The sequence below is a fragment of the Brachyhypopomus gauderio genome, unplaced genomic scaffold (genome assembly GCF_052324685.1).
Source record: "Brachyhypopomus gauderio isolate BG-103 unplaced genomic scaffold, BGAUD_0.2 sc52, whole genome shotgun sequence".
Taxonomy (NCBI): Eukaryota; Metazoa; Chordata; class Actinopteri; order Gymnotiformes; family Hypopomidae; genus Brachyhypopomus; species Brachyhypopomus gauderio.
Window position 1 is genome coordinate 2,752,664 of NW_027506877.1, and position 27,500 is coordinate 2,780,163.

Here is a 27,500-nt window from a genome sequence, read left to right on the forward strand (position 1 = left end):
ACGTGAACAAATACCACAAAACATCAACTCAGTGTTCTTCTGTGTGGATGTGTTTGCATTTGTGTGTGTGTGTGTGTGTGTGTGTGTGTGTGTGTGTGTGTGTGTGTGTGTGTGTGTGAGTATGTGTGTATGTGTGTGTGTTTCTGTATATTTGTATTGAAAACCAACCCACCGGATCATGTTCTACATGCTGCAATAATGTGTGAAGCTGCCTAATTATTTGTTCCATCAGACCACACAATGAGTTGTTGTAATCCAGCACCATAATCTCTCCACTACAACCTTCCTTTAACTAAATGCCCCTCCCCAACACACACACGGTGCATCAGTCTTAAAGACAGTATCTACAACAACAGCAAAATGCTAATCTAATGAGCCATTTCCGGGTGCTCACCGTGGTACTGGTCCATGTTAAGTATGCTCCCAGGCACTGTGCAATGGGACCTCTCCGTGGTGCTGAACCGGCAGCCTCTACTGGGGTTAGGCCTACACTAGCATATCTGCACACAAGTACATGAATATGCTCACACATACACACTTTTAGTCCTCCACCTCAAAGCACACAACACATGATTGAGTGATTGCATCTGAGAGAAAGAGGAGGAGAGAGGGAGAGAAAGACCAGCACAATGACAGGAGAGGAGAGAGTTGGAGAGAGTCGGTCAAAAAGACAGATAAGAGGAAAGGATGAGAGAGAGAGGGGGGGGGGGGGTTAAACAGACGTGGATAGGAAGGGATAGAGAGGAAGGTCAGACAGACAGAGATAAGGGGGGATGGGAGAGAAAGACTCAGACAGACACGATACGATATGGTCAGATACGAGGAAAGAGAGGGTCAAACAGACACAGAGATAGAGGGAGAGAGACTCAAACAGATAACTGGAGAGAAGGAGGAGACAGAAAAGAGAGGGACAGGGAGGGTCAGATGGGGTTTGATGATTTAACCCCAGGTGATATGTGCCCTACATACAGCCCTGCACACATGCAGCATGCTTTACTCCACATGTATGGGGAGACTCCCTGTTATTCCGCTCGAAAGAAACTTGGAGGCTAAAAAGGAGGCAGTGACATGACGGGGGTAGGGAGGCCAGTGGGACCAGCGTGGGATGATGGCAGGATGAAGGTGAATCTGTTGGGATCTGGAGGAGGAAAATTGAAGAATGAGACAGGATCTTCTGGCGGGGTCTTCAGACCAGAGACCCTGGAGCTGTTAGGATGTTCCCAGAGGCTCTCAGCAGGGAGCATTCTGAAGAAGCGCCTCCGGCTTTGGTTAGGGATGTTCAAAGATGACTCTCCTCTATAAACCATTTGTTATATCTCAAACTCTGCTGATGGTAGAAGGCTAGAGTTGATCTGTTTACTGCAAGTAGAGTTTATCTGTTTCAACAAGTGAAGCATTGAAATTATTGACAAAATGATGAACACTCATATTGTTTAGGAAAGCTGTTTTTGTAGCCATTTTTATGATCTGCGTAAGGAGGAGACCATATATCAAACCTGGAGAGCATCGGTACACTCACAGAAGCTATTAAACTAATGCGCACTGGACACGCATTGACTGACTGTCTGTTGAAATGTCATGTTTTTTTCGTGTTGATGTGCAAGAAAATACATTCATGTTTTTTATTTGTTCACTTGTTTGTTGCATGTCCCAATTTCTCGCACTTGAAAAAACATCCATGTTTAAAACACTCACATCTTTTCACTCTTCTCTTTTATTATCTTTCTCTCTCTCTCTCTCTCTCTCTCTCTCTCTCTCTCCATAGGTAGAACCCATAGGGAGGTTCTTCGTAGTTGTTGTGGAGGACTGACCTTTCCCAGCCATGCATCTCTCCCCCAAGGTCCTCTCTTTCTTTCTCCTACTGCTCCTCACCTGTCTTGCGGACTGCTCTAATGCCAGCTCCCCTGACCTCCACTACTCCGACAGTAACTGCTCCCAAGGTGACGTCTGCTCCGAGGGCGTGATTTTACCTGTGTGGAACCCTCTGAACCCATCAGTGGGAGACAAGGTGGCCCGTGCCATCGTCTACTTCGTAGCGTTGGTCTACATGTTCCTGGGCATGTCCATCATAGCGGACCGATTCATGTCATCCATCGAGGTCATCACCTCCCAGGAGAAGGAGATCACCATCAAGAGGCCCAACGGCGAGATCGCCACCGCTACGGTGCGCATCTGGAACGAGACCGTCTCCAACTTGACCCTCATGGCTCTGGGCTCGTCCGCCCCCGAGATCCTGCTCTCGGTCATCGAGGTGTGCGGGCACCACTTCGAAGCCGGAGATCTCGGCCCGAGCACGATCGTGGGCAGCGCCGCCTTCAACATGTTTGTCATCATCGGGCTGTGCGTGTACGTGGTGCCGGACGGTGAGACGCGGAAGGTCAAGCACCTACGCGTCTTCTTCGTGACGGCGGCGTGGAGCATCTTCGCCTACGTCTGGCTCTACATCATCCTGTGCGTGCTGTCGCCCGGAGAGGTGGAGGTGTGGGAGGCCGTGCTCACGTTCCTCTTCTTCCCGGTGTGTGTGGTCCAGGCCTGGGTCGCCGACCGCCGCCTGCTCTTCTACAAGTACGCACGCAAGCATTACCGCGCCGACAAGAGCCACGGCATCGTCGTGGAGACGGAGGCAGGCGATGACATAGCCAAGGAGACGGGCTTCACCAAGATGGACATGCTGGAGCTGGACGGCATGGCGACTCACCTGGATGGTGTGCTGGGTGCTGGAGATGGACCTGCGGGGCGGGATCAGGAAGAGGAGGCCAGGAGGGACATGGCCAGGACGCTGAAGGAGCTCAAGCAGAGACACCCAGACAAAGACATGGAGCAACTCATAGAGATGGCCAACTATCAGGTACAGCTGATCTCAGATCAGCAGGTTTAGTATAAATGTCAGTAGGTCTGTCATTAGGACAATGTCAGTAGGTCTGTCATTAGGGTAATGCCAGTAGGTCTGTCAGTAGGTCTGTCATTAGGACAATTTCAGTAGGTCTGTCAGTAGGGTAATGTCAGTAGGTCTGTCATTAGGGTAATGTCAGTAGGTCTGTGAGAAAGGTAATGTCAGTAGGTCTGTCAGTAGGTCTGTATTTAGGGTAATATCAGTAGGTCTGTCAGTAGGTCTGTCATTAGGGTAATGTCAGTGGGGTAATATCAGTAGGTCTGTCAGTAGATCTGTCAGTAGGGTAATGTCAGTAGGGTAATGTCAGTAGGTCTGTCAGTAGGGTAATGTCATTAGGGTAATGTCAGTAGTTCTGTCAGTAGGGTAATGTCAGTAGGTCTGTCCATAGGGATCATGCAGCACTGACGTATGGGGCTGTGTCCTCAGGTGCTGGTCCAGCAGCAGAAGAGTCGCGCCTTCTACCGTATCCAGGCCACGAGGATGATGATTGGCGCGGGCAACATCTTAAAGAAGCACGCGGCAGACCAGGCGCGCAAGGTGGTGAGCGGCGGCGAGACGCGCGAGCAGGAGGACGACCCCTACACCACGCGGCTGGAGTTCGAGCCAGCCCTCTACCAGTGCTTCGAGAACTGTGGCACACTGAAGCTCACCGTGGGGAGACACGGCGGGGACCCGGGCTGCACCGTCAAGGTGAGCAGTCCCGATCCGCATTATGTACCGTCACTGATGTGCGACGTTAGGGCTAGAACAAATCGAACAAACGTTCGATGAACTACGGTACGACGTTGAAGGTGTTACGGATGCCGACCCGTGTTGTGAGCTCACTCTCAGAGGAAGGGACTGCTCCGGTTGTGATTGCTGACCTTTCTTCGTTGCAACGTCGGGGTGGTGCTCTTCTCCCGGGGGCCTCCAGCTGTCTGCCTTCATGTCTCAGAAGAAGCATGTGTCTCCCCACACCAGGAGCGCACGACACGGGAGGGGCAGACCGGTCCTGACAGCTCCGAGACTTAACTGGGCAAAAAAAGGGAAACAAATGGATTTGATGTCACATGCATTTCCAGTCAAGAGCATTGAAGTGAAAGATATATGACATGATGTACAGTAGAGGCCAGACAAAGGCCAGAAATGAAAGTTGTATATTTTTTGATGTCACAGCTTCATACAGAGACATTTATTTTGTACTCTGATATATTTGCTGTGAATTTTTTTTTCATTTCTTTCCAAGTAAACATTAATAGCTTTTGATTTGATAATGCCTAAGAGAGCGTGATCAGACCTTTCGTCGTCGTGGCCCTCCCCAGGTGGACTACCGTACCGAGGACGGTACTGCCAACGCAGGCTCCGATTACGAGTTTGCAGAGGGCACGCTGGTCTTCAAGCCAGGAGAGGGTCTGAAGGAGCTGACGGTAGGTATCATCGACGACGACATCTTCGAGGAAGATGAGTACTTTTACGTCCACCTGAGCAACCCCCGCATCGTGGGCTGGGCTGACGGGCACCCCATCGCCATGGACACCGGAGCCCCCGCCCCCAAGGCGGCCCTGGGCGAGGCTTGCACCGCCACGGTGACGATCTACGACGACGACCACGCGGGCATCTTCACGTTCGAGAGCGAGGCGACACGCGTGAGCGAGAGCGTGGGCACCATGCAGGTGAAGGTCCAGCGGACGTCCGGGGCGCGGGGCCTGGTCGCCGTGCCCTACCGCACCACAGACGGCACGGCCCGCGGGGGCGAGGACTACGAGGAAACCTGTGGAAAGCTCGAGTTCCAAAATGACGAGACCATGTGAGTAGGTGAACTGGTCGAATGTTTGCGTTTGTGTTTTTTTCTGTATTGTTTCTTGCTTATGCAATCTCTTTTATTCATGTTATTAACCTTCTTATCCAATATTAACCTCCGTTGGAGCACGAATGTGTTTGTTTAAGGTCTGTTTATGTATTTGATTATGTGTCTGTATGTTTGTTTTTGTTATGTTGGACTATTTAAGCATCTGTTACAATTGGCTTAAAGCCAGTAGTGGGTGTGAGGCTGTGGGTGGGTGTGAGACTGTGTGTGTCTGTGTGTATGTGTGTGTGTGTATGTGTGTGTGTAAATACTGTAAAACGAGGAGATTAAAAACTGCATTTCCCATTTTTGCATGCACTGAGTAAAAGATTGAATTTAGTACAGCAGTGAACAACACAGTGTGAACATGAACAAGAAAAACCAAACTGAACCAGTGGAGCAAGAGGTGCATGAGAAAAAGAAAAAAGAGCAGGATGGAGAGAGGAGTGAGAGAGAGGAGAGAGGGAGCAAGACAAGAGAGAGGAGAGAAAGAAGAGAGAGGAGAGAGAAAGGGGAGAGAGAGGAGAGATGGAATGAGAGAACAGAGGAGAGAGAGGGGAGACAGTAGAGAGAGAGAGAGAGAGAGAGAGAGAGAGAGAGGAGAGAGAGATGGGAGTGAGAGAGGAGAGAGGAGAGATGGAAGAAAGAGGGCAGAGAGAGAGAGAGAGAGAGAGGAGAGAGATGGGAGTGAGAGAGGAGAGAGGAGAGATGGAAGAAAGAGGGGAGAGAGAAGAGAGAGAGAGAGGAGAGAGATGGGAGTGAGGAGAAAGGAGAGGTGAGAGAGAAAGAGAGAGAGAGGAGAGATATGGGAGTGAGAGAGAGAGAGGAGAGAGATCTAGCTAACATCTGCTTGGGTTGTTCTCATTGCTTCACCACTACCCTGGAGAAACAGAAAGCAAGCAGAACAGTTAATGTGATCAAATAGCTGTATCACACACACACACACACACACACACACACACACACACACACACACACACACACACACACACACACACACACACACACATACACATACACATACACATACACACACACACACACACACACACACACACACACACACACACACACACACATACACACACACACACATACACACACACACACACACACACACACACACACACACCTTATAGACAGAAAAACAAATCTGGTCCCCAACATACACAAACACAAATGTACTCATTAGTTTGATTGTAATCAATGTTCAGTGTTATATTATCTTCACTGCAACACACACTCTCCACTACACTCTCCACTACACTCTCCCCCACACTCTCCCTACACTCTCCCCTACACTCTCTCCCTACACTCTCCCCCACACTCTCCCTACACTCTCCACTACACTCTCCCCCACACTCTCCACTACACTCTCCCCCACACTCTCCACTACACTCTCCCCTACACTCTCCCCTACACTCTCCACTACATTCTCCACTACACTCTCCACTACACTCTCCCCCACACTCTCCACTACACTCTCCCCTACACTCTCCCCTACACTCTCCACTACATTCTCCACTACACTCTCCACTACACTCTCCCCCACACTCTCCACTACACTCTCCCCCACACTCTCCACTACACTCTCCACTACACTCTCCCTACATTCTCCTACATTCTCCCTACACTCTCTTACACTCTCTCTTACACTCTCCACCACACTCTCCACCACACTCTCCCCACACTCTCCACCACACTCTCCACCACACTCTCCACTACACTCTCCACTACACTCTCCCCACACTCTCTCTCCCACACTCTCTCCCTGCACTCTCCACTACACTCTCCCCACTACACTCTCTCCCTACACTCTCCACTACACTCTCCCCCACACTCTCCACTACACTCTCTCCCCACACTCTCCCCTACACTCTCCACTACACTCTCCCCACACTCTCCACTACACTCTCTCCACTACACTCTCCACTACACTCTCTCCCCACACTCTCCCCTACACTCTCCCCTACACTCTCCACTACACTCTCCACTACACTCTCCCCACACTCTCCACTACACTCTCCCCTACACTCTCCCCACACTCTCTCCCTACACTCTCCACTACACTCTCCCCACACTCTCCACCACACTCTCCACCACACTCTCCACTACACTCTCCCCACACTCTCCACCACACTCTCTCCACTACACTCTCCACCACACTCTCCCCACTACACTCTCTCCCCACACTCTCCACTACACTCTCTCCCCACACTCTCCACTACACTCTCTCCCCACACTCTCCAGTACACCCTCCCCACACTCTCCACTACACTCTCTCCACTACACTCTCCACTACACTCTCCCCCACACTCTCCACTACACTCTCCCCCACACTCTCCACTACACTCTCCCCACACTCTCCACCACACTCTCCCCACACTCTCCCTACACTCTCCACTACACTCTCCACTACACTCTCCCCACACTCTCCCCACTACACTGTCTCCCTACACTCTCCCCCACACTCTCCACTACACTCTCTCCCCACACTCTCCCCTACACTCTCCACTACACTCTCCCCACACTCTCCACTACACTCTCTCCACTACACTCTCCCCCACACTCTCCACTACACTCTCCACTACACTCTCCCCCACACTCTCCACTACACTCTCCCCACACTCTCCACCACACTCTCCCCACACTCTCTCCCTACACTCTCCCCACACTCTCCCCTACACTCTCCCCACTACACTCTCTCCCTACACTCTCCCCCACACTCTCCACTACACTCTCTCCCCACACTCTCCCCTACACTCTCCACTACACTCTCTCCACTACACTCTCCCCCACACTCTCCACTACACTCCCCCACACTCTCCACTACACTCTCCACTACACTCTCTCCCCACACTCTCCACTACACTCTCCCCACACTCTCCACTACACTCTCTCCACTACACTCTCCCCACACTCTCCACTACACTCTCCCCTACAATCTCCCCACACTCTCCACTACACACTCCCTACACTCTCCTCCACACTCTCCCCACTCTCTCCCACACTCTTCCCACACTCTCCCCCACTCTCTCCCCACACTCTCTCCCACACTCTCCCCACAGTCTCCACTACACTCTCCCACACTCTCCCCACTGCTATCTCATGTCTCCTCTCTCTTTAAAAGTTACTCCTGCTCATCCTTCGTTCTGCCTTTATGAACTTCATCTCTAATTTCCTTTGGGATCAATAAAGTATTTATTCATTCATTCATTCCTACCTTAATTCTATTTCTCTCTTGCCCCTTCCTCCCTCTGTCCCCTCACCCCTCCTTCTCTCTCTCCCCCTCTCTCCCCTTCTCTCCATCCCCCTCACCCCTCCCTCTCATTCCTGTTCTATCTCTCCAGCAGCACGTTTTCTTGTCTGTGGTAACAAATGAGATCTGACTGAAGCTCGTTTCTCTACTCATACACATGTCCCTTCATTCTCCTCCCCACTTTCATTAGCTCCCTCCTTCACCCTCTACCTCTCCCTCTCTCTCTCCTTCACTCTCCACCTCTCCCTCTTTCCCCCTCTCCCTCCTTCTCTCCACCTCTCCCTCCCCATCTTCCTCCTTCACTCTTCACTTCTGTCTCTCCCTCATTCTCTCCCTCCTTCTCTCCCCCTCTCCCTCCTTCTCTCCAGCTCTCCCTCTCCCCCTCTCCCTCCTTCACTCTCCACCTCTCTCTCTACCTCCTTCTCTCCACCTCTCCTTCTCTCCCTCCTTCTCTCAAGCTCTCCCTCTCTCCCTCCTTCACTCTCCACCTCTCCCTCTCTCCCTCTCTCCCTCCTTTACTCTCCACCTCTCCCTCTCTCCCTCCTCCTTTCCACCTCTCCCTCCTTCTCTTCAGCTCTCCCTCTCTCTCCCCATCTCCCTCCTTCACTCTCCACTTCTCCCTCTCTCTCCTCTTCACTCTCCATCTCTCCCTCTCTCTCCCCCATCTCTCTCCTTCTCTCCTCCTCTCCCTATATCTCTATCCTTCACTCTTTTCTTCACTCTACCCTTTACATCTCCTCACTCTCTGTTCACAGTGTAGGGCAGAGCGCAGCCTTCTGAGTGTTTGTTCAGTATTTTAGATTGGTACCTTCTTCACAATGTACCTGCTGCACCTGTTTTCTGAGAGGGGGGAGGATCATGAGGTTTGGTAGGGGGATGTGTCTGTTTTATGTGGATGTATGAATGTGAGTCTCTGTGGGTAAAATGAGTGATTGTTGGTGGCTGGAATTCACCTGCTCTCGGTGGAAATGGGCAGTGTCTCGGTTCTGAACTGACAGGCTGAAGTATAAAGAAACAAAATGGAGAGAAGAGAGGAGGAGAGGAGAGGAGGTGTAGAGTGGAGGAAAGGAGAGAAGAAAGAAGGGAAAAAAGCCCAGTATGAGCAGCAGGAGGGTTTAGAGGGAGCTCTCTCTCTGTGTGTGTGTGTGTGTGTGTGTGTGTGTGTGTGTGTGTGTGTGTGTGTGTGTGTGCACGCTACCTCTGTCCTTCACACTAGTGACAGGTTAAAAGCCAGGAAGCAATTCCCTCCCACAGCACAATTTATCAGACATATGTCATGGAGGATTTATATGCTATACAGAGAACATTTTGTGCTATGGCTGTTTACGAGAAGGACTTTCCCATGTTGTCTTACTCTTTTGTCTTTTGCTCACTCCTTTCCTCCCCTTTCACCTTTCCTGTCACTCGCCACTCTCACTCTCTTCATCTCTCTCTCATTCCCTGTAGCATTGGTCACCCCTACTTGTCACACTTTAGAGTGACCCAGAAATCGTTCAAACCAGTCCTAAGTCTACATCAGATACACCCGAGGAGCTTATAACTGACTGTGAGGTTCTGTGCAGCATGCTGTTGATGTGTGTGTGTGTGTGTGTGTGTGTGTGTGTGTGTGTGTGTGTGTGTGTGTGTGTGTATGATTGAGAAAGTAGAGCACAGCCCCTCAGGCGGTTTCATGATGGGGAGGTTCTTCCTGCTCCAAACTGCTCCACAACCTGTTCACCATCCATAGTCTGACCCTCAACATCATCTACCCACTCATCTACCCACATCTACCCACAAACCCACTTCCATTTGTACACATCATATGTCTCTCTCTCTCAATCTCTCTCTGTCTCTTTCTATCTCTCTCTGCACCTCTTTTCCTCCTTTATTCCACTCTCCATCTCTCCATGACAGTTACCAGCTGATATGTTTGATATCTGTAGTGCACAAGCACCAAATATTTAAGCATTATATTTGTGTGTGTGTGTGTGTGTGAGAGAGAGAGAGAGAGAGGGGGGGAGGGGTAAAGAGAGTGTGCCAAATGTCATTCTGTTAGAATTACATCCTGGAAGAGTTGTAGGATGGTGCTGACAGTGAGTCTGCCCACAGTCAGCTCCTCCTGCCCTCTTATACCCCACAGTCAGCTCCTCCTGCCCTCTTATACCCCACAGTCAGCTCCTCCTGCCCTCTTATACCCCACAGTCCACTCCTCCTGCCGTCTTATACCCCACAGTCAGCTCCTCCTGCCCTCTTATACCCCACAGTCAGCTCCTCCTGCCCTCTTATACCCCACAGTCAGCTCCTCCTGCCCTCTTATACCCCACAGTCAGCTCCTCCTGCCCTCTTATACCCCACAGACAGCTCCTCCTGCCCTCCTATACCCCACAGTCCACTCCTCCTGCCCTCTTATACCCCACAGACAGCTCCTCCTGCCCTCTTATACCCCACAGTCAGCTCCTCCTGCCCTCTAATACCCCATGGTCAGCTCCTCCTGCCCTCTTATAGCCCACAGTCCGTTCCTCCTGCCCTCTTATACCCCACAGTCAGCTCCTCCTGCCCTCTTATACCCCACAGTCAGCTTTTCCTGCCGTCTTATACCCCACAGTCAGCTCCTCCTGCCCTCTTATACCCCACAGTCCGTTCCTCCTGCCCTCTTATACCCCACAGTCAGCTCCTCCTGCCCTCTTATACCCCACAGTCAGCTCCTCCTGCCCTCTTATACCCCACAGTCCACTCCTCCTGCCGTCTTATACCCCACAGTCAGCTCCTCCTGCCCTCTTATACCCCACAGTCAGCTCCTCCTGCCCTCTTATACCCCACAGTCAGCTCCTCCTGCCCTCTTATACCCCACAGACAGCTCCTCCTGCCCTCCTATACCCCACAGTCCACTCCTCCTGCCCTCTTATACCCCACAGACAGCTCCTCCTGCCCTCTTATACCCCACAGTCAGCTCCTCCTGCCCTCTAATACCCCACAGTCAGCTCCTCCTGCCCTCTTATAGCCCACAGTCCGTTCCTCCTGCCCTCTTATACCCCACAGTCAGCTCCTCCTGCCCTCTTATACCCCACAGTCAGCTTTTCCTGCCGTCTTATACCCCACAGTCAGCTCCTCCTGCCCTCTTATACCCCACAGTCCGTTCCTCCTGCCCTCTTATACCCCACAGTCAGCTCCTCCTGCCCTTTTATACCCCACAGTCAGCTCCTCCTGCCCTCTTATACCCCACAGTCAGCTCCTCCTGCCCTCTTATACCCCACAGTCCACTCCTCCTGCCGTCTTATACCCCACAGTCAGCTCCTCCTGCCCTCTTATACCCCACAGTCAGCTCCTCCTGCCCTCTTATACCCCACAGTCAGCTCCTCCTGCCCTCTTATACCCCACAGTCAGCTCCTCCTGCCCTCTTATACCCCACAGACAGCTCCTCCTGCCCTCTTATACCCCACAGTCCACTCCTCCTGCCCTCTTATACCCCACAGACAGCTCCTCCTGGCCTCTTATACCCCACAGACAGCTCCTCCTGCCCTCTAATACCCCACAGTCAGCTCCTCCTGCCCTCTTATAGCCCACAGTCCGTTCCTCCTGCCCTCTTATACCCCACAGTCAGCTCCTCCTGCCCTCTTATACCCCACAGTCAGCTTTTCCTGCCGTCTTATACCCCACAGTCAGCTCCTCCTGCCCTCTTATACCCCACAGTCCGTTCCTCCTGCCCTCTTATACCCCACAGTCAGCTCCTCCTGCCCTCTTATACCCCACAGTCAGCTCCTCCTGCCCTCTTATACCCCACAGTCCACTCCTCCTGCCCTCTTATACCCCACAGTCCACTCCTCCTGCCCTCTTATACCCCACAGTCCGTTCCTCCTGCCCTCTTATACCCCACAGTCCGTTCCTCCTGCCCTCTTATACCCCACAGTCAGCTATGTTGTAGTATGTCGGTATGCTGTAGTGGTTAGAAGTTGAGCATGTCTTAGCACATTTAGCAAGTTGCTCTCTACTGCCCCCTACATGTAAAACCACGAGTGCTCCTGACATCTCCAGCGTGTGATAGATGGAAGGTAGCGGCAGGATCTGTAGCTGAGACAGCTGGAGAGATTATTGGGTTTCTGGTTTGTAATTTCTGCTGTTTAGGAACCTCCCAACAAAATTACCCTGCTGAATTACCGTGTTTTGTGTGTGTGTGTGTGTGTGTGTGTGTGTGTGTGTGTGTTCACGTACACACATTTGTGTATATTTCTGCAGGAGATTTACACAGGCATACGCAGGTTTTGTAGATTGCCGGGAGCGTTTTCTGATGCTAAAATCACCCTCTCCTGGGGACACTTAGCATCATGTACAAACGCCTTACAAGATACATAAATATTACACCTGGGTTCTTCACCCAGAAGAAGGTGAAGAAATGAAGTAGTTTTTGTGTGAAGGGCTCCTGCCTTCAGCTGCCGCCTCTCCCCTCCCCCGCCTGCTCACTCTTTCTCTCGCTCCGACGCTACAGTTCCACTCCTCCACCTATCTATCACTCCATCAATCCCTGCATCAACCCCTCCATCAACGCCATTCAGATTCCCACTCCACAATTCTGAATGCGGATCGGTGCCGTTTGCGTCCCGCTGTGTTACCGTGACACGAAGGAGAACGTGTGGCCACCCACACACCCCCACACACACATCCATGTGCGGGGCTGTAATCACAGAGCAGGCTTGTGGGCCCATACAGGTCACTGGCGCCCTGTCATCCCTGTGATTACAGGCCTCACATCAGACCCCCATCACCCATCATGGCCCCTCGGTGCCAGGCTGGGTCCTCCAGGGCCCATCAGCCTTTACTTAAATCCCCACTGCAGCTGACCCCACCGGGCCACCACCCTACCACATCACACACTAAATCCGCCCCTGAGGGCCCCCTGTTCCCTTTTTTGCATTACCTCTTTGATCTGGCTCTAAGTCTGATTTACAGTCCAGTTACGGGAAACCAGATTGCCCAGCCATAGATTTAGCCTCCCTAAGGAAATTAGTGATGGTCATGCGTTATTAAAGTGAGAGGCTGCGAGGAGATGTGATGGATTGGGGAGGTGGTGCTCTCCTAAAATGCTGCTCACCCCTATGACAAGGGCTGGTTGAATGCCAGGGTACATTGCCATAGCGATGAGTCCTATGCCAGTTTGTTAAGTGAAAGCAATAACATTTTACTTTGCAGTATGGAAAGCTGAGAGAGCGAATGTGATATACAGTGATATACAGTGATATACAGTGGTATACGGGGCCACTAGCATAACACACACTCCTCTCACATTCCTCGTCTCCACCGCTGTGCAACACACACACACTCATCTCCATATCTGTGTAGCACACACACTCTTCTCCAGCTCTGTGTAGCACACACACTCTCCTCCGTCTCTGTGTAGCACACACACACTCCTCCACCTCTGTGTAGCACACACACTCATCTCCATCTCTGTGTAGCACACACACTCTTCTCCAGCTCTGTGTAGCACACACACTCTCCTCCGTCTCTGTGTAGCACACACACTCTTCTCCAGCTCTGTGTAGCACACACACTCTTCTCCAGCTCTGTGTAGCACACACACTCTTCTCCAGCTCTGTGTAGCACACACACTCTCCTCCGTTTCTGTGTAGCACACACACTCTTCTCCAGCTCTGTGTAGCACACACACTCTTCTCCGTCTCTGTGTAGCACACACACACTCCTCCACCTCTGTGTAGCACACACACTCTCCTCCGTTTCTGTGTAGCACACACACTCTTCTCCAGCTCTGTGTAGCACACACACTCTCCTCCGTCTCTGTGTAGCACACACACTCTTCTCCACCTCTGTGTAGCACACACACACACACACACACACACACACACACACACACATACACACACTCTCCCCCACCTCCGTGTACCAGCAGGGGATGTAGTCAGTCAGTCTTTTTTTCTTACTCTGTTCAGAGTTAAAGCACTAAGCAGTCGAGAGGTGTGTGATTAAGAGTCTTTTCTATTCTGCTTGTCAGACAAGTGAACTGTGTTGCAATTAATTACATTCCTCATCTTATTATATCTATCTCTTCCTCCTCTTTTCTTTGGCCCTTTTCATCTCTCTTTCTCTTTCTGTCTCTCTCCCTCTCCCTGTGTGTGTGTGTGTGTGTGTGTCTGTAATTAGACATAGAGGCAGGCCCTGTACAGATCTCTCAAGGTCTACAAGCTCCTAGCGATGTGTGCTACTACACTGAGAACACCATCATCACACTCTGTGTGGTCGCCTTAATAACTCGCACGTTTGTGCAGCAAACAAATAAATCTGCCTCAAATACCAGAAAACAAATATTCAGTTCAGTTGACTTTTAAGATATGTTTAGTCAAAAAGATACTGCAAGTTACTGTTTCTAGTGAAGACGCAATCGATTTTCTAAGGAAAAAATCCTGAGAGGAAGTGAAACTCAAACGAGGAACTTTCCGGCATTCTCAAACAAACAGGAAATAAGTCAGAGTGACCGTAGGAGAGAGGCAGGACATAACCTTAAGTGCTGGGTCATGGCTCTCCTAACAGTCACTCTGATTGGTTGATGAGACCCATGGTATATGTGAATAGATACACTACGCTTATTCAGATTCTGGTTATTGATGAAATCTAGACATGGTGGGGAGGCTCCTGTGAAGCAGGTGAGGGGCGGGGCATAGAGGGGCATGGCTACTGTTGTCGTGCCCTTGAGCAAAGGACTGTGCAGACTGAGGTGAGCTGTGCTGTTCTGGATATAGTGGCTTCAGCTTTGGCTCCGCCTCTGCTCTCTCCTGAGCTGCTTCATTAACACCACAGAGGAGGCGTGTTAGCGAAGGGGATATTGGGACAGTACTTCAAAGAGGCAGATATTTGTGTGTGTGTGTGTGTGTGTGTGTGTGTGTGTGTGTGTGTGTGTGTGTGTGTATCGACAGAACTATAAAAATCAACTATAGAAAAAAGCAGAGTGAGAGGTGAAAAGCACAAAGCCTATAGATGGGGCAGTGGAGAGAGAGGAGAGGAGGAGGTAGAGAGAAGAGGAGGGAGAGAAGAGAGGAGAGGAGGGAGAGAAGAGGAGGGAGAGGCAGTGTAGAGAGAGGACAGGGAGAGAGGAGAGAGAGAGGAGAGAAGAAGAGAGAGAGGAGAGGAGATGAGAGAGGAGAAGAGAGAGAGGAGATGAGAGGCGAGACATAGGAGAGAAGATGAGAGAGAGAGGAGAGGAGAAGAGAGAGAAGAGAGAGAGGAGAGAGGGAGGAGAGGAGAAGAGAGAGAGAGGAGAGGAGGAGAGAAGAGAGAGAGGAGAGGAGAAGAGAGAGGAGAGAGAGAGGAGAGGAGAAGAGAGAGAAGAGAGAGAGGAGAGGAGAAGAGAGAGAAGAGAGAGAGAGGAGAGGGGAGAGGGAGGAGAGGAGAGAGAAGAGAGAGAGGAGAGGGAGAAGAGGAGAGAGAGAGGAGAGAGGGAGGAGAGGAGAGAGAAGAGAGAGAGGAGGTGTTTCTCTCTCCTGCAACTTCAGCGTCTCAGACACTTCTGCAGACACAGGCTAGAAATTTGGTACATTTCGTACATCGGTGTGTGTGTGACAGAGAGAGACAATGAGAGAGACATTTCAGTAAGTAGTAGGACAGAAGTAAGGCTGTGACAGAGATTGGTGAGAGACACACAGAAGGAGAGGACATTGTGAGGGACGGTGTCTCTCTGTTGACACAGGGGAGAGTGGGAGAGTTTCACGGCTCGGGCCGTGAACAGAGAACGAGGCGACCTCAGCCAATCACGTGCTCACACCTTCAGCCTCTGATCCGACTTCTCTATAAACCATGAGAAATACAAACTCTTCTCAGGCCACTAACCCAACAAAACCTTTCAGACTTCTAAGAGAATATGATATTTCCACTGATATTTCTGTAGTCATGTAGCAGGTAATGAGGAAGCAAGATGTGGAAGGGAGAAGAGGGAGCTAGCGAGAGAGCTAACAAGAGAGCTAGCGAGAGAGCTAGCGAGAGAGCTAGCGAGAGAGCTAACAAGAGAGCTAGCGAGAGAGCTAACAAGAGAGCTAGCGAGAGAGCTAGCGAGAGAGCTAGCGAGAGAGCTAACAAGAGAGCTAGCGAGAGAGCTAGCGAGAGAGCTAACAAGAGAGCTAGCGAGAGAGCTAACAAGAGAGCTAGCGAGAGAGCTAGCGAGACAGCGACGTAGCTGTTTAAACATACATGAAGATGATGTCGCCTGTCATGACGGATGGAGCAAAGACAGACGACAAGAAAGGAAGAGCAAAACCGTTTCACAGGGAAAAAAAGAAGATGGATGAAGCTGTGTGAATTGTTAATGAAAAGAGGGGAAAAATGATATCCTCTAATCTTACATTAAAGCCAACATGCCAAAATGTACTCTTTTAAATTCTAAATGTTAAAATATCTTTACTTCCATCCAAAATATACCCTATCTCTAAAATGTCTATAATATCCTATCTCTATAGGAATGTTTATGAAGGTTTAACTACACTAATGTAACTCAATTAAAATTCATTTCAATTAGCACTTCCTGTCTCTTACAGATAATGAGAGGCCTACCACACGCGGTGACATTGTGTGTTTGTGTGTGTGTCTGTGTGTCTGTTTGTGCATGTGTGTACACGGGGCTGTCTCTTTTTGTTTGCGAATGCAAGCGCAAGTCTTAATTAGACCGTGAAAGGTCTCACGTGCAGGTGAGAACAGAGGATAGGCAAAAACAAAAACACCTAAAAACCCAGACATCCCACACATGTACTTCAGGTAGTTGTGAATCTTGGTGTTTGAATAGTTCAGACACAGGGAGGCAGGAACAGTCAGAGAAGTGAAGGCCTGAAGGAGGGTGTGTGTGTATGGAGACACAGGCCTCGTCCTCCTCCACTCCGGCCGCCATCTCTGAAGGTCTGGCTATTCATAGGACAGTGTTGGTATCCTTCACATACTGCGACGTTCGGGTTGTGATATGATTCACATCTCCTTCCTTCTTTTTCTCTCTTTCATTCTACATCTCTCTGTCACTCTCATACAGTGTTTTTTTTTCTCACTTTCGCTTTCTGATACACTCTTTTTACCTCCTTGGCACACACTCTTTGTCTGTCTGTCTGTCTCTCTGTCTTCCTGTCTGTCTGCTTGCCTGTCTGCTTGTCTGCCTGTCATTCAAGTAATACAGAAGCACCCTGGTGAGGTGGCACCTGTTGGCTGTCATGGGTGCTGAGAGAGCACTTCTTCACTTCTTCACTTCTTCATTCCTTCACTCCTTCACTCCTTCACTCCTTAGCAGGGAAGCGGGCCGTGGGCCTGTGTCATCGCTGCCCCCTTTGACCAGATGGGAGGACTGCTGTCTAGGACACGTCAGGTAGACTAACAAGTGCATGGTAGTAAAGGAGAGAGAGTTAGCATGCCCCTCCCAAACATACGCCCCTGTCCTTATAAATCACTGTGTGACCAGACAGGAGGGAGGGAGGAAGGGAGGGAGGAAGGGAGGGAAAGAGAGAGAGAGAGAGAGAGAGAGAGAGAGAGAGAGAGAGAGAGAGAGAGAGAGAGAGAGAGAGAGACTGTGTGATTATATATCTCAATTGGGACCAAATGTCCCCACTAAGATAGGAACAGCCAACGTTTTTCCTTGTGGGGACCATCTTGTGTGTGTGTGTGCGCAGAGGGGAGCAGGTGGTTAATTTTGAAGAACATGGCTAGCTTAAAAATGATGGATTTCTCAGATCATTCTGTCTGGATACAGTGCTACTGTAATGTATTAAAGCTACTTTTCTCTCTGGCAGAAGGCAACACATTGATTTCACTCTGAACTGTCATACAGATGCATATGAAACACAGGGCGTAAGACAATTACTGTGTTGTTCATTTTCATTTATGGGCTGCTAGATTTCAGAACTTCACGATTGCTTTGATTAATCACTGTGATATTAATTGCTTTCGTAGAGTCCACCTGTCTCTGCATCTGCATTGATTCGTGTTTATAGGAGTTCAACATTATCTTGAATTCTAACCTGCTGTACATGTTGGGATACATTCTATGAGTAGATGACAAAGCACCTCTGGATAAGAGCGTATGCTAAATGTAAAAAAGAAAAAAGGTAAAAATTTAAGTGTTAATGTTTCTGTTTCTGTTACTCTGCCAGGGCCTTTTTAAATAACAGGATGTTTTTTTTTTATCTAAGTGTGTGTGTGTGTGTGTGTGTGTGTGTATGTGCGTGCATGTGCATTGAGCAAGAAGTACAGACATGCAGAGATATTCATAATATGTTGAGGGAGTGCCAGGATGTGCTAGTCAGAGATGCTCACAAGTCATTTTTTGCAAGTCCAAGTCAAGTCTCAAGTCTTTGATCTCAAGTCCAAGTCAAGTCTCAAGTCTTTGATCTCAAGTCCAAGTCAAGTCTCAAGTCTTTGTTCTCAAGTCCAAGCATGGACGTAGTTTTGATTTCATAAGTGGGGGGGACACAACCTGGGGTGGCGAACTGTTGAGCGGGGGGGGGGGTGAATGAAAATTGTTGAGCGCTGTGAACAAAAATTGTTGAGCGGGGGGGGGGGGGGGGGGGGGGAGCTCGGAGCTGCATGATCCTAGTGCTAGATTTGTCGCTATTTGGATATTGTTTTTTTAACCGTTAAAAAGTGGGGGGGACATGACTTCGTTGCTACTTAAATATTTGGTTTTAACTGTAAAAACTGGGGGGGACCAAAACCGGCTTTTGAAAAAGTGGGGGGGACATGTCCCCCCCGTCCCCCCCCAAAACTACGTCCGTGAGTCCAAGTCAAGTCTCAAGTCTTTGTTCTCAAGTCCAAGTCAAGTCCCAAATATTTGAGTGACACTGTAGTCGCAAATCACTGTATAGTTGTAATGGTCTGTTATGACACGTCTGATGTATAATAGCTTAAACTGGTAAATGAAGAAATACAATTTTTAAAAGTGCGCACGCACACACAAATGTTGTCCAGATAAATTTTGTATCCGCATTTTTCTCCAAAAAGTATTTTTCTTACAAAACTGACATTTTTCTGGATACAATATTCGCTTCTTTCAGTAGAACATCTGCTATATTTTGTTTTAAAAGATAAAGGAGGGCTGTGAAATTAAAAAATCACATTTTTAACTATATATATGAAAGGTCTGCATATAAAGAAAATAGCAACCAAATTAGTGATTATAAAATAAAAATTAATAACAGAATTCAAATTTTACAATAATAATGATTCTGACATAAAAAGCCCTGCAGCAACAACTATTTGTCTCCTAATGAACTGGATCAAACACAATCTATTTGAACTTCAAGGTGTCTTTCAGTGTCCAATACAAGGAAAATGTTTATGCAACTAACGCATTACATTTTTAAAAGATCAGGATTGACAGGGTACTTGCACTTAGCCTGGCTCGGTGAGGGCGCATTATGAGACCTCCATGACTGAACACCCTCTCTACTGGTGCACTGGTGGCAAGTCAATACCAATATTGCAATATTGCTAATAACCTTTCAGGCAGTGACTAACCTTTCCGGGTGGGTTTTCAGGTGGCGAATAAAATTAGATGTGGTGGAACCAGCGTACTGTATTTTTATGCCACACACTCTGCAGTTTGCTGCTCTTCTATTTGCTACTTGTACTTGTTTTGTACCCAAAACGTATTATGAATGGTGGAACAGAAGCGAGCGTCCTTACCAGCGCCGTCATGATCGCGATGTTTTGCGGCGCGCGCAGCGCCAGGTTCGGAGGTGTGCGGAGTCGCGCGCAACGGTCACTTGCGAAATACTTGACGCGTCGCGAAAATGTTACGTCAGCGGGAAGTAAAAAGCATTCAGACAGGCGGAGAAAAGGTTGTCAAATGACACGCAAAAGAACATTACAAATAAAAGATTGTTCACGAGTCTCAAATCACGAGTCCAAGTCGAGTCGCAAGTCTTTTGAATGCAAGTCTAAGTCGAGTCTGAAGTCACTGTATATGCGACTTAAGTGCGACTCGAGTCCGAGTCCCAAACTCGAGTCCACGTCTCTGGTGCTAGTTGTTAATTGGCAATGGCTACAATGTGTTAATATCTGAGGACAAGGTATACATTTGTGGCTATAGAAACTGACTTTAAAGTACTATGTCAACTTTTAAGCATCCAAGTGGTGTGAGGTTTGTGTGTCTTTGACAAACTTTGAGCAAAGCCAGAAATGTGTGTGTGTGTGTGTGTGTGTGTGTGTGTGTGTGTGTGTGTGCAAATTAACTTTTTGCAGCCACTACCTCTTTCTCTGTGGCCTTTCTGAGCAGAAGCAAGTGAGTTTTGGCATTTGTGCATTCATGGATGCCATGGTGTGATTATTGCTGGCTATCCATTTATGATATGGACATTTATGATATTCAGACTTGGGTAGTCGCCTTCTGCGGGACGGCGTGGCAACCGTGGGCAGAGGCTGTGCGCGTGACCGAAGTGAAGACCGAAGTCATTGCGGCATTTCGGATCGTGTGCGTCGGCCCCGAGAGGCGTTGCCTTGTAGGGTCTCGCAATTTGGTTGGTCAGGGGAGCAGGACTGTGTTTACACACGTGTGATTCCTCTGTGACGGACTTGTTTGTCAAAGCCAGTGGTGGACACTGCTTGTTCTCTTCTGTGTTTTGTCTGTCGCCTTAGCAACCATAAACACAACAGTTGTTCCTAGTATTGAGCATCTGTGCAGTACCGTGGGTAGTCATATGTGATGGTTGGCTGACAATGGCCTTGTTCTCCAGGGTATATTCATATCTGTGTTGCTTCTCTCCGTGGGCTGTAAAACAACCTTACTAAAAAATGTCTGTCTGTCTGACAGCAGTTGTATGTGAATTTACAAGATGTTGAAAAGTGAAACAGATAAGTTGAATATGGCTTTAAAGTTCAGAATCGATGAATTTGATGGTGCGGTGCAGTGTGATTGATTGTGTACAAAATGTGCAGATGTTGGGCCTGCCCGGCACAGCGGCCAGGACTGATGAAGCTGTCTGATGGTGGAGTGGTATCTGCAGCCTCAGGGCGTACTCACACTAGGCTCTGTGATCCGGGCCCGGATCAGTTAACCGTGCTCGGGCCCGCTTGAAGAGGTGGGCCAGGGCACGATTCATGTGGACTCGGGCACGGTTCGCTTCTAGTGTGAGCGCTATCCGTGCCCGGGCCCGCTTGGTGCCTCGTGTGATTGGTTCATTTTGCTGGAACTCAAACATGACGTCAGTGATGCGATGCTCACGTTAAACAGTCATAGCGGCAAAGCGATTAGCAGACAATCGTTGTGTTAAATTATCGATAAATCTGTGCTTGCACCGTGTTTCTGCACTCCCAAAACGACTCCAAAAATACAATAAAAAGAGAATCGTGAACTCCATAGTGTTGTGCGAGCGCACTTTTTTTTCCAAAGCGGCGTTGTGATGACGTAAGCGTGCTCGGGCCGGTTTGATAAAGCGAGTGTGAGTGCAGGCCAGAGGGCGAGTGGGGAGGGGGGATAACCGGGCCCCAGCACGGAACCAGCAAACCGTGCCTAGTGTGAGTACGCCCTCAGATTCACAGGAGGGGGAGGGGGAGGGAAGAGCAGTTGGACAGGGAAGGGGGAAAACAATTGGGTGGGGGAGGGGAGAGCAGTTGGGTGGGGGAGGGGAGAGCTGTTGGGTGGGGGAGGGGAGAGCAGTTGGGTGGGGGAGGGGAGAGCAGTTGGGCGGGGGAGGGGAGAACAATTGGGCGGGGGAGGGGAGAACAGTTGGGCGGGGGAGGGGAAAACAATTGGGTGGGGGAGGGGAGAGCAGTTGGGTGGGGGAGAGGAGAGCTGTTGGGTGGGGGAGGGGAGAGCAGTTGGGTGGGGGAGGGGAGAACAATTGGGCGGGGGAGGGGAGAGCAGTTGGGTGGGGGAGGGGAGAACAGTTGGGCGGGGGAGGGGAAAACAATTGGGTGAGGAGGGAGAGAGCAGTTGAGCGAGGGAGGGGAGAGCAGTTGGGCGGGGGAGGGGAGAACAATTGGGCGGGGAGGGGGGAACAGTTGGGCGGGGGAGGGGAGAACAGTTGGGTGGGGGAGGGGAAAACAGTTGGGTGGGGGAGGGGAAAACAGTTGGGTGGGGGAAGGGAGAGCAGTTGGGTGGGGGAGGGGAGAGCAGTTGGGCGGGGGAGGGGAGAGCAGTTGGGCGGGGGAGGGGAGAACAGTTGGGCGGGGGAGGGGAGAACAGTTGGGCGGGGGAGGGGAGAGCAGTTGGGCGGGGGAGGGGAGAGCAGTTGTTGTGTCTGAAGTTGAGCGAGATGCTGAGGGTAAGGTCCAGGTAATGGGTCAGGAACTCTAAAGCCACGTTTTCTTATGAGCACGATGAGAGTAGATGCCCTAAATCTGAATGGGGCATGGGACACTCAGAAAACACCTAACTAACCAAACAAAAGACCACTGATGCAGTGCTTGTTCAAGACACAGAGATGGAGATAACTGAACTGAACGGAGCAAAGACTAGGATGCTGTCTATCAGAGGAGGGGTGGTGGTCCTGTTTGTGAAGAACTTTGGGTCAGTCTCTCATGAGACACAGCAAATGGTAAATGTAAATGCTCTGGTTGTACGAGCACAGTTTGTACCGTTTAAGTTTGTTTTTGTTCATAAGTGTGATTGGCTTTGAGTGGGTTTCTTTTTAGCACTGGTCAGGTTTAGCATTGTCAGTACGATAATGAATTTATTGGGGGTTGTTTTAACTGTCCAGGGAATGATGGTTTGGATAGGAATGGTGCCATGCCCTGCAGGAATTGCTTTGGACACAAAGAAGACTTTATGACCTTGGCCAGATAGGATAGGATTTAAGGCCTTAAACCTCAGCTTAATGTTTTCAAACTTTTAATGTGTTGACTTTTTAAATCACTCTATGGTTGTGTGTACAGACTACATCGCAAATATGAAAGCTAAAAGTGCACTTTAACATATCTCTGTAAAAGGAATTTGAAACATACATTCTCTGCTTGGTGGAGTAACTAAATTATGACAACAGCATTACTGCAATTCGCGAGAGTGGTGGGAATGTGAAAAGGGTACAGTCAGTCTCTGAAGCATATAAAAGTTGATATACTTGAATTGCAGAGATAAATGGTCTCAACTGGTGACAGTTCAGCCATACTGAAACCATTAAATCTAATAAACCCTTAAGTCTAATGAAAAAAAACTGCCCTGTGTAAGTACTGAGTAAGCATTCTTGGGCTGTATAAGTGTTAGTAGATAATTGCATTGTTTCTTTTAGTATGTCATTCTGAACACTCTGGATGTTCAGATTCAGTTAACGCTTCTTCATTGACTTGTTCAGTAAAATATCAGCACAGTCTTGGAACCATTAAGGCATTCAGGTGAGAGCTGAATGATACATGGTCTATAACAAGAACAAATACTGAGAAACCAAATTTAAGAATTCAAATGATTGAATACACCCACCTTAAATGGATTATACCTGAATGTACTATAAATCTCTCTCATCTGTTCAGTTTTCAGTCAGACATATTCACAGTTGGTCAAAGATGCACACACCTCAAACCACTTGGAAGATATAAAGGCCACAAATCTGCTCTGATGATGTGCTCCTTGCTACAGCTCCATGAGCTCGATACTGCTACTGCTCACTTCTACCACAAGGGGGCACCGGCAAAGGAGACTATAACCTTTCCAACATATGGTAGCGCGAGTCTATGGAAAGACAGACCATTTTTGAAGAAGGTTATGTTACCTCATCATCTTTGTCCTGTATTTCTGGGATCTACTAGTATCAGTGAATGTTTCTGTCTTCACCACCCAAGCAGTGCTGACTTACCCGAGCCAACCTAGGGTAAGATGCTGTCAGGCCACCTCGTGAGCAAGTAGTTAGAGGTCAAAGGTTGAGTGTGAGATACATCAGATTAAACATATCCTCATCGTTTGGCATTTAGGATACACTCAATTTCAATAAGAACTATTCTGAGCATTTCACTTGTTAGTTTGAGAGCCAGTGGTGGTGTACTTGACACATTTGATGGTGATGGAACAAAAGTTCTCACTCTCGCACATCCCCAAAGTGTGGAGATACTGGTGGGTTGAAGCAAAAGCTGATCTTCTCCACCTATTGTCCCCCCGTATTCTTTCTCAACTCTTTGAGATTTGTCTCATTGTCTGAGAGACTCCAGCTGGTCAGGTTATAGACCTTCTATAGCCCATTGAGAAGTCTGTGTTAACGGATGTCAGCAGGTCTGTCTAAATTACCCTTGCAATGAAGCACTTGAATACAGTACAAAACTGCTTTTCTTGGTGTCATTAGATCTGGAAGGAGCCAATCCATGCTGGTCTAATAGCCCCATGTGGGATAATAAAAGGCTATTTTATCTTGTACTTCTGCTGGGGACGAGTCGATCATTGAAGGTTTCCTTTGCATTGCTGCCCCATGAAGCTCCTTTGCTGTGGCATCTATCAACTCTCTCCAGATATAGACTTTTGTCTGAAATGTGTGTTAGGTATGCCACAGATGGCTCGTTTAGATAGCACACCAATGTTCCAGCTGTGTCACAGCCTAGTGGAGTGGTATAATGGTGTTTGAAGGTAGGAAGGAGGGCCACTTATCTGGAGGTAGGAAGAGGATTTCTGGTCCCTGGTTTGAGCTGTTTAGGTTTGTTAATTCCGTTAGTGTTTTGTACCTGGTACTGTCCTTTTGGGTGTCTAGCTGAATCCACATATTGCCAGGATTTAAGGTTAGTACATTTTTGGAGTTTGGAGTTCAACCTTAAGGCTAACGCCTTAAAGTGGCATGATGTTGAGTGAAGCCAGTTGAGGACAGTGATTTAACCAGATCAACGAATGATTGGGTTCACCATCAAGGTCAGTTCAGTCTCAAGACTATTCATTAGCTGCTCCCCCCCTCCCTAGTGAGCACAGTGTTTTATCTGGCCTTGATGACAGAAACATACAGGCATAATGATCCACTGAGCACAAACAGGCCTGAGAACCATAGACTTGCTCTGAAGCACCACAGAAGATGTGTACCTGCTTACCCTCTCCGGTCTGACAATATTCCAGGCTAAATAGCAAACCACCAGCATGGTGACTTGGTGGTTAGCATGTTTGTCTCTCAGACCTAGCTAATGACGTTAATATGGGTACAAAAATTGGCTACCATTATATCATTATCTCTAGTAAATGTTCCGATTCGCTCTGCCAGCCCAGCTACTGCTGACACATACTCTGGACAACGATCTTGGCTCTGGTAGTAAATGGGGTCAGACTGACTCACCAGATTTCAATATATGTTCCTCGTTGTTTGTACTTCATAGTTAGTGAGTTGATTCTTAAACCCAGGGGTGTCCATGCCACAGTGCCAAATCAGTGCCAGTGTTGACCAATGTGCTTCTCATGGTCAGATACTGGAAAATCTTTTCATGCCAGAAGCTGTCATCGCTTATTGACAACCTCCACTGATAGAACACTCTGCAGGCATGTACGGGAGAACATGCCGGAGAAGAGAAATGGAGGTCAAACATGGACTACAGGTCCCAAAGGAGAGACCCGGATGGGAGTACCCGTTCCTCGTAGATTTAAGCATAGATCTCTGGAGGCTCTTCTCTCGTCTTGTTGAGCCAGGAGAGGAGATTGTCTTCAGGTTAGAGGCACACATGATGAAACATCCTCCACTGTATGTCTCCACTGTTGGTGGCACTGTGTTCCTTGAGGTGAAGCAGCACTCTGACTGGTGAGGGACTCGTGGCAGGAGCAACAAGGATTTGTTAAGTACCTTGTAATGGAAGGAGCAGTTAAATGCTACTGTATTGTTCTCGATTGTGACAGACCTTGTGATGACGTATGAAGCAACCTGCCCGTGTTGCATTATGGGGGGAGACTTGGAAAGAAAGGTTCTATGCAGCGTTTGATGGTTCTCAGGGAACGGATGGTTCTCAGTTTTCTGGGCGACCTTTTTCCTCCCTGAGCCGCAGAAGTGAGCAGCATATTTACTGGTTGCGAACTCTAAAAACCTGTTTGTCTGATCCTCTTGAGTCATGGAGTATGGTGACTGCATGTCTCTAGCAAACGTTCTGGCTTCTGATTAGTTCACTTCCTGGCTGTGGGTTCCCATGTGGCTATCACCATCTGTTTTCAACGGCAGCCACTCAGAGAACCACTCTGGCTGGCAGCACATCTTCAAACTTAGACCTCATCTCAACTGGCAATTTACTAACCAGACATGAAACACGAGAAGCACATCTCAAATTGACATCTCCATCTTGACCTATGTACTTCAGCATACAAACCAGGGCACAAATCTACAATTCAAACATTCTCAAATGCCTCTGTGTCCCTATTTTTAATGTCAACCACATGACACTCTCTTGACACCTAACTGGAGGGGCTGACCATAATGTCAAAGAAGGGCGAGTCATGTATGGTGACTGATGGAAAGGGATACCAGGGTCACTCCTATTTTGGCTTTTGGGCTGAAATGATTAGGATTGATACTGATACTGATACTAATATTGTGGTCGTGGTATGTTCCCATATGCCTGCCAGACCCTGACTTGTTTAGGTGAAGTGGATTGATACTTGTTGCGGATGGCTGGTTCTCTCTGGCAACACATTTAGTCATAATAACAGGGAGACAGGGGTGTAACCTTGAGGGGGAAGAGACAGCTCTCATCACTGGAGACTGGCTTTGTTTGTTTGCTCCTTTAAAAGTCTAATTTCAGCCATTATCTTATCCAGTGTGTCGATCATCTTAGTCACTTTGGAGACTTTGGAGTAAGCAATCTGGTTTATATTTATAGGAGTCAAAATGGCACTAAAAGTCTGCACACACACACACACACACACACACACACACACACACACACACACACACACACACACACACACATTTCTGGCTTTGCTCAAAGTTTGTCAAAGACACACAAACCTCACACCACTTGGATGCTTAAAAGTTGACATAGTACTCTGTTATGATGACATGCTTCTTGCTACAGCTTCGTGTGCTTGACGCTCGATACTACTACCCACTTCTGCCACAAGAGGGCAGTGATGCTTCGAGTCAAGGGGCTCTGGTGGAGTCGAAGTTGCAATTGTGATTCAGATCTTTTTTTCTTTTATTTGACTATTTGAGAGGGACAATACAGATAAACATTATCACTTAAAACACAGCCCATGTGATGTATATAGGGCATCTAGACTGAGTGGTACACTAGCAAAATGGAAATGGATTCACTCTCAAATGTCTTTTAGAGGGAGAGTACTGATTGTCAGTAATCTGGTAGCCTCAGGCCTCTGACACCAGTTGTTTTCTGTGGCCTCCTGCTGGGCTATTGGCTTGACTGCAAACCCCTATGGTATATTTTCCTTGGTATCAACTCCGCTTGGCCTCACACAGTGTGCTATTCCTGCCCAAAGAGGAAAGAGGACAGTCTGTGTGGAGGAAGGTGGCCAGCATCATTCTGCTGGAAGTGGATGGCTTGGAACTGGAGACTTAATTGTTCTTAATAGACCATGGACTTAATAGCCATGGACTATCATAGTCATTATTTAACATCTTTTTGGTTGTTGGAGGAACTCTTGACTAAAGCACATTTGGATATAGAGAATGATGGTAAGT

General features: G+C 48.7%; 1 protein-coding gene across 1 annotated transcript in view; it reads left to right on the top strand.

The window, feature by feature from the left end:
- LOC143488531 (sodium/calcium exchanger 1-like) overlaps positions 1 to 27,500 on the top strand; it is a gene marked incomplete at its 3' end in the record, with an annotated part of 54,481 nt that overhangs the window by 22,840 nt on the left and 4,141 nt on the right. Inside the window, exons 2-5 of the mRNA XM_076987295.1 lie at positions 1,766 to 2,848; positions 3,320 to 3,583; positions 4,195 to 4,679; positions 17,222 to 17,299. Of these exons, the coding sequence (XP_076843410.1) occupies positions 1,823 to 2,848; positions 3,320 to 3,583; positions 4,195 to 4,679; positions 17,222 to 17,299 (1,853 nt within the window). The remainder of the gene's footprint in view (positions 1 to 1,765; positions 2,849 to 3,319; positions 3,584 to 4,194; positions 4,680 to 17,221; positions 17,300 to 27,500) is intronic.